Source organism: Aquarana catesbeiana, linkage group LG02, assembly GCF_042186555.1.
Source record: "Aquarana catesbeiana isolate 2022-GZ linkage group LG02, ASM4218655v1, whole genome shotgun sequence".
NCBI lineage: Eukaryota > Metazoa > Chordata > Amphibia > Anura > Ranidae > Aquarana > Aquarana catesbeiana.
This window is the reverse complement of record NC_133325.1, coordinates 170,714,645-170,729,114: the sequence shown is the minus strand read 5'-3', so window position 1 is coordinate 170,729,114 and position 14,470 is coordinate 170,714,645. Positions and strand designations below refer to the sequence as shown.

The following is a 14,470-nucleotide window of genomic DNA, read 5'->3' as shown; positions in this document are numbered from 1 at the left end:
TATTTAAAAGAGAAGTATGGAGTTTGAAAAAAAATAAAATAAAACCTCAATCTAATGCAGCATCTGTCCCCCAACGCCTCTAAGACTGAAAACCGAGCAATCAAAAACCACTGATTGCTTGGTTCTCAGTCTTCAGTAAACAGAGAGCCGGTGACTGTTGCTTTAGGTTACTCTAGAACAGGCTTTCTCAATCTTTTAACCCTAGAGAAACCCCAAAAATAATTTTCAGGTCTCGAGGAACCCTTACTAAAACCAATTCATCAGGGGTAAATAGGACCGATGCCCCTTATACTGGTGGTCAATAGGAAGAATGTTCCCCTTAAAGTGGTGCTCAGAATGCCACCCTTAAAGACAGCTAAAAAGATATTTTGTGTCATGCTGCTGGCTTTGCTAAGTGATGTTGAACCTTGAACCCTGTAGGCACCATCAAAAAGGTGGTTCATCAGCCACAGCTCAAGGAACCCCTAGCAATCTCTGGAGGAACCCCAGGGTTCCACTAAACCCTGGTTGAGAATGGCTGCTCTAGAAGGACTTCTAGACAGATCTCCTGCTGATCAGAGCAGAGCAGGTGGATGACAGGTCCGTGTCTGCTCAGTTTATGCAGAGCAGATATGGACTGAATGCTCTCTGCTTTATGGGCAGTGGGGTGTAAATGGACTCTGCTGTCTGTTTACGGCTTCCCTTTCAATCCTGTCTGCCTACATTGAAGAGAATAGATCCCCTTCCATTTGCTTTTAGTGGACCAGATCGGATTGGAGGTACGGGGGGGTATAAATGGACCCAAGTCCTCTTTAACCCGCCGGTCAATAGAGATGAATGGATCATTCCATCAGGTCTGCCTGAAAAACTGATCGGAATGGTTGTGTGAAAGGGGCTTTATGGTTTCTATTTGCTCCTGGTGTGTCAGAGGGGTTGAGGTTGTTCACAAATTTGAGGCACAGAACAGAGAACCCAAACTACCCGGTGGCTCCTCCGGGGGTAGTGCTAAACTATACAATAATCGTATATGTATGTATTAGCAAAGTATGCAACAAGCCCCTTTTTTTTCACTTGAGTAGTGGAGGCAATTTAGTTTTTGTTTTGTTTTTTGGATGGCTAGCTTGAAAGCCCACTAGGAACCTTTTGTAAGTTTTATCTATTGATTTAAAGCTAAACTCTGGACTAGTGTAAAATATACCTGTGCTGTGGCACCTGCATTGCATGAATTAAATGCTCACTTCATCTATGAGATGATGAATAAAGAGAATTACTTATTCCTCACTCCCCCAGCAGCTAGAGTTCTCCTCGCTCCAAAAATATCAGGATTTGGTTGGACCCTCTCTGTCCTCATGTACAATGCAGAACTGCTGGCCATACATTGTATATGACAACATCAGAGAACTTTAAGAAAAGACTTCAGGGAATTGGTCATACACCATGCCAGTGGGAGTGAGGAATAAGGTGAGTAATTCATCAGCACCTTTTACTGAGACAAGGACGGTGATGGCTAGCCACTTGGGAGTCTCTTTCTGTGACTGTCTGTTCTAGGATTATAATTAGAACTATTTACCATCATTTTCTCTCTTTTAAGCACAAACAAGACGCATTTAGCTTCTGTGTAACAGTATGCCCAATGGACTTTCAATAAAGTGCCAGAAACAGCAGTTTTCCCAGAACAGACATCTCTTTTTATTTATAGTTTGGAGTTTGGGCAACGTTTTGCCTGCACCTATACACTGCTGAGAGACTGTGGCTATTCTATATGTATAAACTGTTAATTCAGCTTTTATTTTGATGTGTAATATTGTAAGATTTTTTTGTACATTGTATCAAAGTTCTGCTTTAAAATTCTCTTATAGAGGAAAAAATCTGAAATATATAACCGTTTGAAATGCTTTATTTTACCATAGATATGAAATATGTAGCAAATATGTCATCAGGTTGAGTAGTTTCTCATTTTCCTCACTGTAACATCTCCAGTATACAGTAAGTAAATTATCCAGGTTATTTGCTACAGCCTTATAAATAGGACAGTTGGCTAAATTACTTTGTCATATCTTAACGTAAAGGTAGAGCGATCTATAGGACATATTTGCACTTGACGCCATTGCTGGCAAACGTAAACCATGTTTGACAATGCAGAAAATTGTCTATTGTATTACTGGATATTTAAATCAAACCACAATGTGAGCGGCAACATATTTCAACAGCACAACAGAAATAGCATAGAATAAATAACAATAAACATAGAAATTTCCAACATTATATAAATTATATAAAATGAAGGACTTTGTTCTGGATTTGCAATTGTTAATATAGAATTTGAATACTGCATATATTTGATGTTCTTTACAGCTAATATTAAAATGTTTTAGTTGCCTAATCAAATCTTGAAACATGTGGATTTAATGTTTTGGCAAAGCTGTACATCCAGTCCTGTGTTGTTCTTGGGGCACAGCATGACAGGAATTGTAACATAACACATAGTGACTGCACACATGTGGGTATATAAGAGATCATGATTACAATGTTCTTTGGACTGGGTTACAGACAAGGTAAGTGAGCAGCACAACTCCTCTATAACATGTCATCGTTATGTTCCCTCAAGATCTATCTTGTTGAACAGGGGGCCAATAAAGTGTACTCCAAATATATCAAATAACTATGGAATTTTAGTTCACATTATGCTAAATCCAACAATTCACATTTTAAACACTTCTTATGGTAACTAGTTTCCATTAGAATATTTTAATTTTTAAAACTGGTGGAAACTGAACCCCCAAAAACCTAAAGGACCAATGAGAAGAAACCTATTTCCAAGTCAACAACTGGAGGATGATCTAGTAATTGACATCCCACGTTCAGACAGAACTATGGCAATAGCACATCTTTTAATAACTTTCTCAATTCAGTGTCCATAAAGATAACAATGGCTAACATCTCTGGTCTCCAGCTGAGCAGTACATCCCTCAAGTGGCTGCATTCACAACGTTAATGAGAATTACATTCCGCTTCTCTGGTTTTGTTAGATAGTGGCTCTCCATACTTTCACTTCTTCATATTTCTTGCAGGAAGTCAACAGGAAAAAGCCCCACCTTACGTCCTGTCAGAACTTTGATGTAACCATTTACTTCCTCTCCTTTTTGTACAACAATCTAGATAAAGGACAAAGAAAATATAATATATGGTTAAGTTTGATGTGTCAACTCACAGTCAACATAAGCTATAGAGCTAGGTCAATTTGTTCACACAGACAGGCATTAGTGAGGCAGGTTAAGCCTTGAAATTCCTCTTTTCAACCATGGTTTACCATGAACTCAGCTTCTATGAAAGTGAAACACGACGGTTGATGCTGCCACCCACAATCCAGAGCTGCTGTGGGTCACATGATCCTATACGCCAGATTTGGGTTGCATGGTTTAAAAGAGCTGTGCAGGACCTCCTTTGCTAATTAATTGTTTGCCTTTCTGTACAATTAACCTCCCTGGCGGTATGATTCTGTCAGAATTTTGATGCTCAAAGCGGTACATTGTTTTGCATGGAAATTTGGCGTTTTATATTGTAGGCCTGTAATTCTTAGGAATAACACACTTAAATCTGTCCAAACAAGAGTCTAGTAGACATCCCGGGTATGATAAAGTTTGAAACACAAAATCATAAATTATAATACAATAAATAACTATAAATAATTACAACAAATAATAATGTAATAATAATAGTAAAATGTATTCAATAATGTAATCAAATCAAAAACACTAAAATTTGCTCAGTTGCAGAAGTGTCGCTGTCGTTACTTTCAGTGTTTGATGACGAATTTCCCCACTAATCACTATCGCTCATTTCTGCAAGTGATTCTAATTTCTTATCGCTGTTTTCTAGCTGGTCTAAAACCGCTTTTGACGTAAAGGGACACTTTTTGGTTGCTATGGACATTCTCAAGTTTCCAGGCAGAAAGAACAGTATTTATGATATAAAAGTGCATGCAGGGCATTGGACAAAGCATTAGGGACAAAAGGGATGTGAAATAATTTGATACAGTACTTTAATCTGTAAGATTACAGTGTACTGTATGTATTGTGTGTTTTTCACTTTTTGAATTTGGTGCCGTGCTCCGTCCCCGTGCGTCATGACACTCGCAGGGAACGGAGCCTGCTACTGTGATAGATCGAGCGGAGACACAGCTCGCACACACAGCAGGGAGACATCGCAGGATCCTGAGGACAAGGTGAGTAACTTTGCCTGGATCCTGCGATGCAATCCTGAGTGTGGCTCGGGGTTACCGCTTTTGGTACTGAAAATTCACCCCGAGCCACACTCCAGGGAGGTAAAAAATGCAAAAGCATTTGACACAGTTCCCCATAAACGTTTACTGTACAAAATAAGGTGCGTTGGCATGGACCATAGGGTGAGTACATGGATTGAAAACTGGCTACAAGGGCGTGTTCAGAGGGTGGTGATAAATGGGGAGTACTCAGAATGGTCAGGGGTGGGTAGTGGGGTTCCCCAGGGTTCTGTGCTGGGACCAATCCTATTTAATTTGTTCATAAACGATCTGGAGGATGGGATAAACAGTTCAATCTCTGTATTTGCAGACGATACTAAGCTAAGCAGGGCAATAACTTCTCCGCAGGATGTGGAAATCTCGCAAAAAGACCTGAACAAATTAATGGGGTGGGCGACTACATGGCAAATGAGGTTCAATGTAGAAAAATGTAAAATAATGCATTTGGGTGGCAAAAATATGAATGCAATCTATACACTGGGGGAGAACCTCTGGGGGAATCTAGGATGGAAAAGGACCTGGGGGTCCTAGTAGGTGATAGGCTCAGCAATGGCATGCAATGCCAAGCTGCTGCTAATAAAGCAAACAGAATATTGGCATGCATTAAAAAGGGGGATCAACTCCAGAGATAAAACGATAATTCTCCCACTCTACAAGACTCTGGTTCGGCCGCACCTGGAGTATGCTGTCCAGTTCTGGGCACCAGTCCTCAGGAGGGATGTACTGGAAATGGAGCGAGTACAAAGAAGGGCAACAAAGCTAATAAAGGGTCTGGAGGATCTTAGTTATGAGGAAAGGTTGCGAGCTCTGAACTTATTCTCTCTGGAGATTTCAATTTACAAATACTGTACTGGTGACCCCACAATAGGGATAGAACTTTTTTGCAGAAGAGAGTTTAATAAGACTCGTGGCCACTCATTACAATTAGAAGAAAAGAGGTTTAACCTTAAACTACGTAGAGGGTTCTTTACTGTAAGAGCGGCAAGGATGTGGAATTCCCTTCCACAGGCGGTGGTCTCAGCGGGGAGCATTAATAGCTTCAAGAAACTATTAGATAATCACCTGAATGACCGCAACATACAGGGATATGTAATGAAATACTGACACATAATCACACACATAGGTTGGACTTGATGGACTTGTGTCTTTTTTCAACCTCACCTACTATGTAACTATGACCTAAAGGTAAGGTGTAACTAAAGACAAAACTTTTTTTTAGTTTTTTAGTTTAGTTTTAAATTGGAGTGCAGAGGGATTCGAACACCTGCCATGTTTTTATTGCTGTCCATGTCCTAGATAGGGAAATTCACCCTTTCTTTTGGTCCTGGTCACCGCAAGAACAGGAATGAAGGGGAAATTTTCCAATGGGGCAGTTAAGGGAGTTAAGGGAAATTTTGCCAATGGGACAAAAATGACAAAAAGAAAAAACCTGACGGGGTTAACCCTCCTTTAATGTATACAAAATAAAAAAGCGTGACCTCAATTCGACTTTAAAGCTTAGGTCCACTTTAAAGCAGAGTGTGACCCAAGTTAGTTTTTGATGCAGTGGGCTAGGCTTTAGTTATGCTGTGATCTTGATAGGGAAATCTCCCACCACTACTGATCTCACTATGACAGATATGGTTTGGCATTTTGCTGAACTTGCTAATTTTACCCAACATGTGGATGTTGAAGCCAGCACCAAGAGTGGAGTGTTGCAAGCATAGTTCCACATTTTGGCATCCAGTGGATTCTACCAAGGATTAGGCGTTGTGTCCGGTATACACAGATGGATGGATAGGCTCGTTTTTAACACTTGATTATGTGTTTTTAAATAAGGTTGCACTTTTAATATTGAGAAAAGGGAATTATTTTTCTACATTTGCAAACATATTGAAGAATCTTTGCCAGGCATAACAAGCACCCCTCACACGTAGGTTCATAATCACTTATAGATCTTCTTTTGCACAGTCCAGTTAATGCAAAGAGTGAAGTAATTTCAACTCAAAAAGTACAAGTACTATAAAATGAAGCAATTTCAAATCAGAAAGTACAAGTGCTGTATGTGCTTCTCTATAAAGTATGTGTGTCTGTAAGTGCTTAGTGTAAACCATTATTCTTGATGAGAAATTCCGGTCTCCAGTTTGCTTTTCTTATATACTGCACATCTCTTCCTTCTCAACAGGCAATACCTTGCCAGTAGAAATTAAGAAAAAATGTTTACTGTACAAGGCAGAGATACTTATAGAATATTGTTTTAGATTCTTTCCCACTCCTATATGAATAATGCAGAAAAGGTCAGAATATACTAACTTGATCTTTCTTCAGTGTAATCTGTCCAATCTCTCTGTTTCCAACAAATGACCGAGTCACTTTGTAAACTCTCTCTCCAGCACGTACCCGGATGATGTAGTTGGCAGGGAAAAAGCCAGCTTTCTCCCCTACCTTTCCCTATTGGAAATGAAAGAAATAATACATTGCTTAGCAAAATTTGAATAACTAAATGGTAAGAATAAGAGAACCAACAGCAACATGTTACTTTGTCTAATAAGTGAACTGCTTCAAGTTCAAGTTAGATTTTGATCAAATATATATATATATATATATATATATATATATATATATACAGTATCTCACAAAAGTGGGTACACCCCTCACAATTTTGTAAATATTTTATTATATTTTTTCATGTGACAACACTGAAGAAGTTACACTTTGCTACAATGTAAAGTAGTGTGTACACATTGTATAACAGTGTAAATTTGCTGTCCCCTCAAAATAACTCAACACACAGCCATTAATGTCTAAACTGCTGGCAACAAGAGTGAGTACACCCCAAGTGAAAATGTCCAAATTGAGCCCAAAGTGTCAATATTTTGGGTGGCCACCATTATTTTCCAGCACTGCCTTTACCCTCTTGGGTATGGAGTTCACCAGAGCTTCACAGGTTGCCACTGAAGTCCTCTTTCACGCTTCCATGGTGACATCACAGAGCTGGTGGATGTTAGAGACCTTGCGCTCCTCCACCTTCTGTTTGAGAATGCCCCACAGATGCTCAATAGGGTTTAAGTCTGGAGACATGCTTGGCCAGTCCATCACCTTAACCGTCAGCTTTTTTAGCAAGGCAGTGGTCATCATGGAGGTTTGTTTGGGGTCGCTATCATGTTGGAATACTGCCCTACGGGCCCAGTCTCCGAAGGGAAGGGATCATGCTCTGCTTAAGTATGTCACAGTACATGTTGGCATTCATGGTTCCCTCAATGAACTGTAGCTCCCCAGTGCCGGAAGCACTCATGCAGCCCCAGACCATGACACTCCCACCACCATGCTTGACTGTAGGCAAGACACACTTGACTTTGTACTCCTCACCTGGTTGCTGACACACACTTGACACCATCTGAACAAAATAAGTTTATCTTGGTCTCATCAGACCACAAGACATGGTTCCAGTAATCCATGTCCTTAGTCTGCTTGTCTTCAGCAAACTGTTTGTGGGCTTTCTTGTGCATCATCTTTAGCAAAGGCTTCCTTCTGGGATGACAGCCATGCAGACCAATTTGCAATGTACGGCGTATGGTCTGAGCACTGACAGGCTGACCCCTCACCCCTTCAACCTCTGCAGCAATGCTGGCAGCACTCATGTGTCTATTTCCCAAAGACAACCTCTGGATATGACGCTGAGCATGTGCACTCAACTTATTTGGTCGACCATGGTGAGGTCTGTACTGAGTAGAACCTGTCCTGTTAAATCGCTGTATGGGCTTGGCCACTGTGCTGCAGCTCAGTTTCAGTGTCTAGGCAATCTTCTTATAGCCTAGGCAGTCTTTATATAGACCAACAATTCTTTTTTTCAGATCCTCAGAGAGTTCTTTGCCATGATGTGCCATGTTGAACTTCCAGTGACCAGTTGGAGAGAGTGAGAGCGATAACACCAAATTTAACACACCTGCTCCCCATTCACACCTGATACCTTGTAACACTAATGAGTCACATGACACCGGGGAGGAAAAATGGCTAATTGGGCCCAATTTGGACATATTTACTTAGGGGTGTACTCACTTTTGTTGCCAGCAGTTTAGACATGAATGGCTGTGTGTGATACTGCATATTTATATATATATATATATATACACAGCACTGCAGCAAAAAATTAATATGTGCTCAATTAAATTCCCCAATTCATGCAAACATATACAGTACATACATTTGATATCAGAAAAATAAATACCATATAAAACTCCACATTTTTCTGCAAATCTACTGCTGTTCTTATAACGTTATTATAACGTCCAGTGTGCATGAGGCCTTAAAGTGCAAATGTCCACTTTCAGTGTTCTGAATCAAAAATAAAATGCTCGTTTAATGTGTCCTCTCTTCCACTGTTTGTTACAACGTGGCTATCCTCCACCTTCACTCCTCACTCACCTGATAGTTTGACCCACTCAGCCCTGGGTCAACATGCGCTCATAGAAAACAACAGGGGTTTCCACCAATCCTGGTCCCTTTAATATCTCCTTCTCCTCCCTCTCATACACTCATGCAGACCACAGGAAAAAAACTAAAAAGGAACACCATAGCATAAATCCTCTTTTATTTTAAAAATGCATAGATCCAGTAACACTTAAATTACCCAGTGCTTTCTCCCAGCACCTAGATAAAACTCTTTCCTACTGCCAGTCCCGGCTCCAATGCTCGTTGAATTAGCACTTTTATTTTGAATCAGAACACTTTATATTATATATATATATATATATATATATATATATATATATATATATATATATTGGTATTTGGACACATATGCATTTTTATAGAACATTTTAATTTATATATGGACACATATGAAGTTTTATATCGTATTTATTATCAAGTTTATGTATATGTTTGCATGAATTGGAGAATTGAATTGAGCACATATGAATTTTTGGCTGAAGCGCTGTATATATATATTTGAATAATAGTTTGTGATCATACTAGGGGTGACCTGATACAGCAGCTGAGTATATAGTGGACAGCGCAGGTGAAAATAATTTGTATAGCAAGTTACATTTTACTGGTAATACATTACTTTGAAGAGTTGCTACAAGTAGTTTATTGAATATGGCAAGAAAACTGGCAGCTCTGCACATACCTTTAGGTATTGATATTGTGTGCTGCAGCATTTATGTCAGTTGAATGCATCCCATTGGCTACACTGTATTGGGGATAAGTATACACTAAATATTACTTACTCTCCACCACTCTTCATTGGAGTCATCAATAACTGTAATTCTGTCTCCAGCTCTGAGAGGAAATTCAAAGTAATTTAGTATAATTAAACGTTTGGTAATAATAAGTTTTCAAGATTTAAACCATGAGCAACAAGATGATTAGGTAAATTAAACAGTGTTTTCTTTTTATTAATGAAAAACAGCAAACTTTTTAAAGGAACAGCATGGTCTTATAAGAATTATAATAGAATAGTTATATTTTGATAATATTCAAATAGTTTGTATTTGAATAGCCATTAGAACATATATCATATTTGTAATTAGTAGTTGTTTAAGACAAACTCTTCCTATATTTAAGTATATTCTACAAATCTAACCTGACCAGACCACAAGGAGCTTTAAGTATGAAAAGAGCTCAAAAATAAAACTGTTATTATTCTCCAAAATATCAAGTCTAATTTCCTTCAACGTAGCCAAATGCAGATTCTGCTTCCCTTGAACAGCTGGCTTGTAGAATCTCTCTAAGGATAAAGGATTGATAGGCTGCCACAACTGGGCAAGGGAGGAGGAGGAAGCAGGGGTGTGGCATGCTAGACACTGTGTGCTTCTATGAGCAAACACAGTTTGGCTTAGGTCCCAGCCAGGAGCATGCAAACAGGAAGGCAGGGGTAACAGTAGGGGAACCAGCTGGAAGATGAGGAGAGGAACATTTCTAAGGAACAAGTCTTATTAGCTCTAGACCACCTCTTTTAAAATTAAAAAATTTTAACATTACTATAAGCTTTCTTTGGGGAAACAATTAAATTGGTGGGTTTAGTTCCTCTTTAATGACCAGTCATGGGAGTAGGCAGTAATACAACCATTAAAAGAAATACTTACTGGAAATCAAGGTCATCTTTTTCTAGTGCTTTAAACCGGTAAAGAGCAACAAAATAATGAGATTGCATAAACCCTGGCTGTGCCTTCTTGTTCTGCAACAGTCAAAGAGAATAGAGTGAAATATAATTTATTTCTGTCATAGCAGGTATTCACTGACATCTGGACAGTGCAGGAATGGTGTGGTTGAGAAAGTGTTTAGCTGGTGTTTTATTGTATATAATTGATATCATGGATTTGGAGAAATGTATTGCAATACATAATGGGTTGGGGTGAAAGCCCTTAAATGTTTTTAGTAATTCAATTACTGTATGGATAGTAGAGAAGTGCTTGAATGATGCATCTACTCCACACTTTGAGAGACAAACTCCTTAAGAAAATATATTTCACACAGGTCCATCATTCTCTTGGCACACAAAATCCATAATATGAGCTGGAATTTTAAAGCTGAACTCAAGCTTTTGATACACTATACATAGTTCATTTGGGCCAGCTTGGCCCAAGCAAACTATGTCCCTCACTAATAGGGATGAGCTTCGTGTTCGAGTCGAACCCATGTTCGACTCGAACATCGTCTGTTCGCCCGTTCGCCGAATTGCGAACGATATGGGCCGTTCGCGCCAAATTCGTGTGGCGCGTCACGGCCTATAATTCACTGCGGCATCGCAGTGCATTGATGGCTGATGATTGGCCAAGCATGCACTATGACCCGCATGCTTGGCCAATCACAGCGCCGTCTGAACAGAGAGCCGTATATGGCCAAAGCCAAGGAGGCTTTGGCCAATTATGGCTCAGGGGATTTAGCACACGCCCCACACTATATAAGGCCGCCTGCACGGCGGCCCTGTGTAGTGTGTGTTCCGGCGTTCATAGATAGAGAGAGAGAGAGACAGACAGTGTCATTTGATTTGAGTTAGATAGATTAGGCAGAACAGTCAGTCAGTTAGCTGCACTTACAGTGTATTGTGTATATATATGCATCCCAGGTGTTGTTTATATATATATATATATATATATATACACTGTATTCAGTTTAGCTAGATCTGTTCCTGTTATCTTCTTACTGACAGGCAGGCTTGTCTTGTTACAGTATTTACAGCTACCTGAAGAAAATTGCTGGTGTTCTTTTGATCCTATTAGTACCATAGTCAGGCAGCTAGACTATTTACAGTTAGTGCGTCCTGCTCACAGTGTTTAGCTAAAACTACAAGTTAGTGGGGTGCGTCCTGCTCACAGTGTTCAGCTAAACCTACAAGTTAGTGGGGTGCGTCCTGCTCACAGTGTTCAGCTAAACCTACAAGTTAGTGTGGTGCGTCCACCTCACAGTGTTCAGCTAAACCTACAAGTTAGTGCGGTGCGTCCTGCTCACAGTGTTCAGCTAAAACTACAAGTTAGTGCGGTGTGTCCACCTCACAGTGTTCAGCTAAACCTAGAAGTTAGTGCAGTGCGTCCTGCTCACAGTGTTCAGCTAAAACTACAAGTTAGTGCTGTGCGTCCTCCTCACAGTGTTCAGCTAAACTTACAAGTTAGTGTAGTGAGACCTCTGCACAGTGTTCATCTAAAGCTACAAGTTAGTGCAGTGCGTCCTGCTCACAGTGTTCAGCTAGATCCGTTCCTGTTATCTTCTTACTGACAGGCAGGCTTGTCTTGTTACAGTATTTACAGCTACCTGAAGAAAATTGCTGGTGTTCTTTTGATCCTATTAGTACCACAGTCAGGCAGCTAGACTATTTACAGTTAGTGCAGTGCGTCCTGCTCACAGTGTTCAGCTAAAACTACAAGTTAGTGGGGTACGTCCACCTCACAGTGTTCAGCTAAACCTAGAAGTTAGTGCGGTGCGTCCTGCTCACAGTGTTCAGATAAAACTACAAGTTAGTGCTGTGCGTCCTGCTCACAGTGTTCAGCTAAACCTACAAGTTAGTGTAGTGAGACCTCTGCACAGTGTTCATCTAAAGCTACAAGTTAGTGCAGTGCATCCTGCTCACAGTGTTCAGCTAGATCCGTTCCTGTTATCTTCTTACTGACAGGCAGGCTTGTCTTGTTACAGTATTTACAGCTACCTGAAGAAAACTGCTGGTGTTCTTTTGATCCTATTAGTACCACAGTCAGGCAGCTAGACTATTTACAGTTAGTGCAGTGCGTCCTGCTCACAGTGTTCAGCTAAAACTACAAGTTAGTGGGGTACGTCCACCTCACAGTGTTCAGCTAAACCTACAAGTTAGTGGGGTGCGTCCTGCTCACAGTGTTCAGCTAAACCTACAAGTTAGTGTGGTGCGTCCACCTCACTGTGTTCAGCTAAACCTACAAGTTAGTGCGGTGCGTCCTGCTCACAGTGTTCAGCTAAAACTACAAGTTAGTGCGGTGCGTCCACCTCACAGTGTTCAGCTAAACCTAGAAGTTAGTGCGGTGCGTCCTGCTCACACTGTTCAGCTAGATTCGTTCCTGTTATCTTCTTACTGACAGGCAGGCTTGTCTTGTTACAGTATTTACAGCTACCTGAAGAAAATTGCTGGTGTTCTTTTGATCCTATTAGTACCACAGTCAGGCAGCTAGACTATTTACAGTTAGTGCACTGCGTCCTGCTCACAGTGTTCAGCTAAACCTACAAGTTAGTGTGGTGCGTCCACCTCACAGTGTTCAGCTAAACCTACAAGTTAGTGCGGTGCGTACTGCTCACAGTGTACAGCTAAAACTACAAGTTAGTGCTGTGCGTCCTGCTCACAGTGTTCAGCTAAAACTACAAGTTAGTGTGGTGCGTCCACCTCACAGTGTTCAGCTAAAACTACAAGTTAGTGCGGTGCGTCCACCTCACAGTGTTCAGCTAAACTTACAAGTTAGTGCGGTGCGTCCTGCTCACAGTGTTCAGCTAAAACTACAGATTAGTGTGGTGCGTCCTGCTCACAGTGTCCAGCTAAACCTACAAGTTATTTTTTTGCGAGCTCTGCACAGTGTTCAGCTAAAGCTACCTGTAGAAGGTTGGTGGTGTTTTCCTGATCCTATCACTACCGCAGGCAGCTAAAACAGCTACAAGTTAGTTTTTTGCGAGCTCTGCACAATGTTCAGCTAAAGCTACCTGTAGAAGGTTGGTGGTGTTCTCATACTACAGGCAGGCAGTTGATTTTGCTAGCTGCAGTATCAGTATATATATATATATATATATATATATATATATATATATCCCAGCTTAGTGCAGCTACAGGCCATTAGTATGTCTGGAAGGCAAAGAAGGAGAGGCAGACAGTCACAAGCCAATAAGAGAGGGCAAGCAGGCTCTGTGTCTAGTGCTGGTCGTGGAGACGGTGCATCCTCATCAGCACGTGGCCGTGGGACACGCTTGGCCTTTTTTTCGGCAGCTGGCCGTGTTGAGCCGCAAAATGCGGAAGACTTGGTCGAGTGGATGACCAAGCCGTCCTCATCCTCCTCATCCTCTCTCACCCATGCCCAGGGTACTTTGTCTGGCAAAGCAGTGGCCTCTTCCCTTGGCTCAATGTCATCAGTGACTCCTTCCCTAGCCCCACCATGTCCTCCTGAGGAGTCCCTCAAACTGTTTGACCACAGTGTTGGGTACATGCTCCAGGAGGATGCCCAGCGTTTGGAAGGCTCTGATGATGATACTGAGCTCGATGAAGGCAGTAACGTGAGCACGGACAGAGGGGGTGCCCAAGAAGGACAGCAATCTGGCAGTCATGCTCCCCCTGCTGCAGCATACTGCCAGGTTTGCTCCAGTGATGAGGAGGGAGGGGATGATGAGGTCACTGACTCAACGTGGGTGCCTGATAGGAGAGAGGAGGAGGAGGAGGCGGCACATCACCAATGAGGCAGGATGCCCTCCAGGGGCCAGCCTAAGGGCAGCACCTTGACTGCATCACACCCCAAAGCTCCACATGTGCAGGGCGCTGCAGTCTCTGCGCGTTAATCAAAAAGTTCTTTGGTGTGGGCCTTTTTTGAGACGAGTGCATCAGATCGCACCGCTGCTATTTGCAACATATGTCTCAAGCGTATCTCGCATGGCCAAAACATCTCCCGCTTGGGTACCACATGCTTGACCAGACATATGTTGACCTGCCATGCAGTTCGTTGGCAGCGTATCTAAAAGACCCACACCAAAGAACAAAGAGGACCTCTCCTTGCTCCTCATCAGCTG

At 41.4% G+C, this 14,470-nt stretch overlaps 1 protein-coding gene across 2 annotated transcripts in view; it reads right to left on the bottom strand.

The window, feature by feature from the left end:
- Positions 1 to 1,860: 1,860 nt before the first annotated feature.
- Positions 1,861 to 14,470, bottom strand: part of STAC3 (SH3 and cysteine rich domain 3) — a 158,975-nt gene continuing 146,365 nt past the window's right edge. For both annotated transcript variants that reach the window (XM_073613823.1, XM_073613822.1), the window contains exons 8-11: positions 10,330 to 10,421; positions 9,472 to 9,523; positions 6,554 to 6,691; positions 1,861 to 3,134 (exon numbers count right to left, since the gene is read on the bottom strand). In XM_073613823.1, coding sequence (XP_073469924.1) covers positions 3,036 to 3,134; positions 6,554 to 6,691; positions 9,472 to 9,523; positions 10,330 to 10,421 — 381 coding nt within the window. In that variant the 3' untranslated portion in view covers positions 1,861 to 3,035. The remainder of the gene's footprint in view (positions 3,135 to 6,553; positions 6,692 to 9,471; positions 9,524 to 10,329; positions 10,422 to 14,470) is intronic.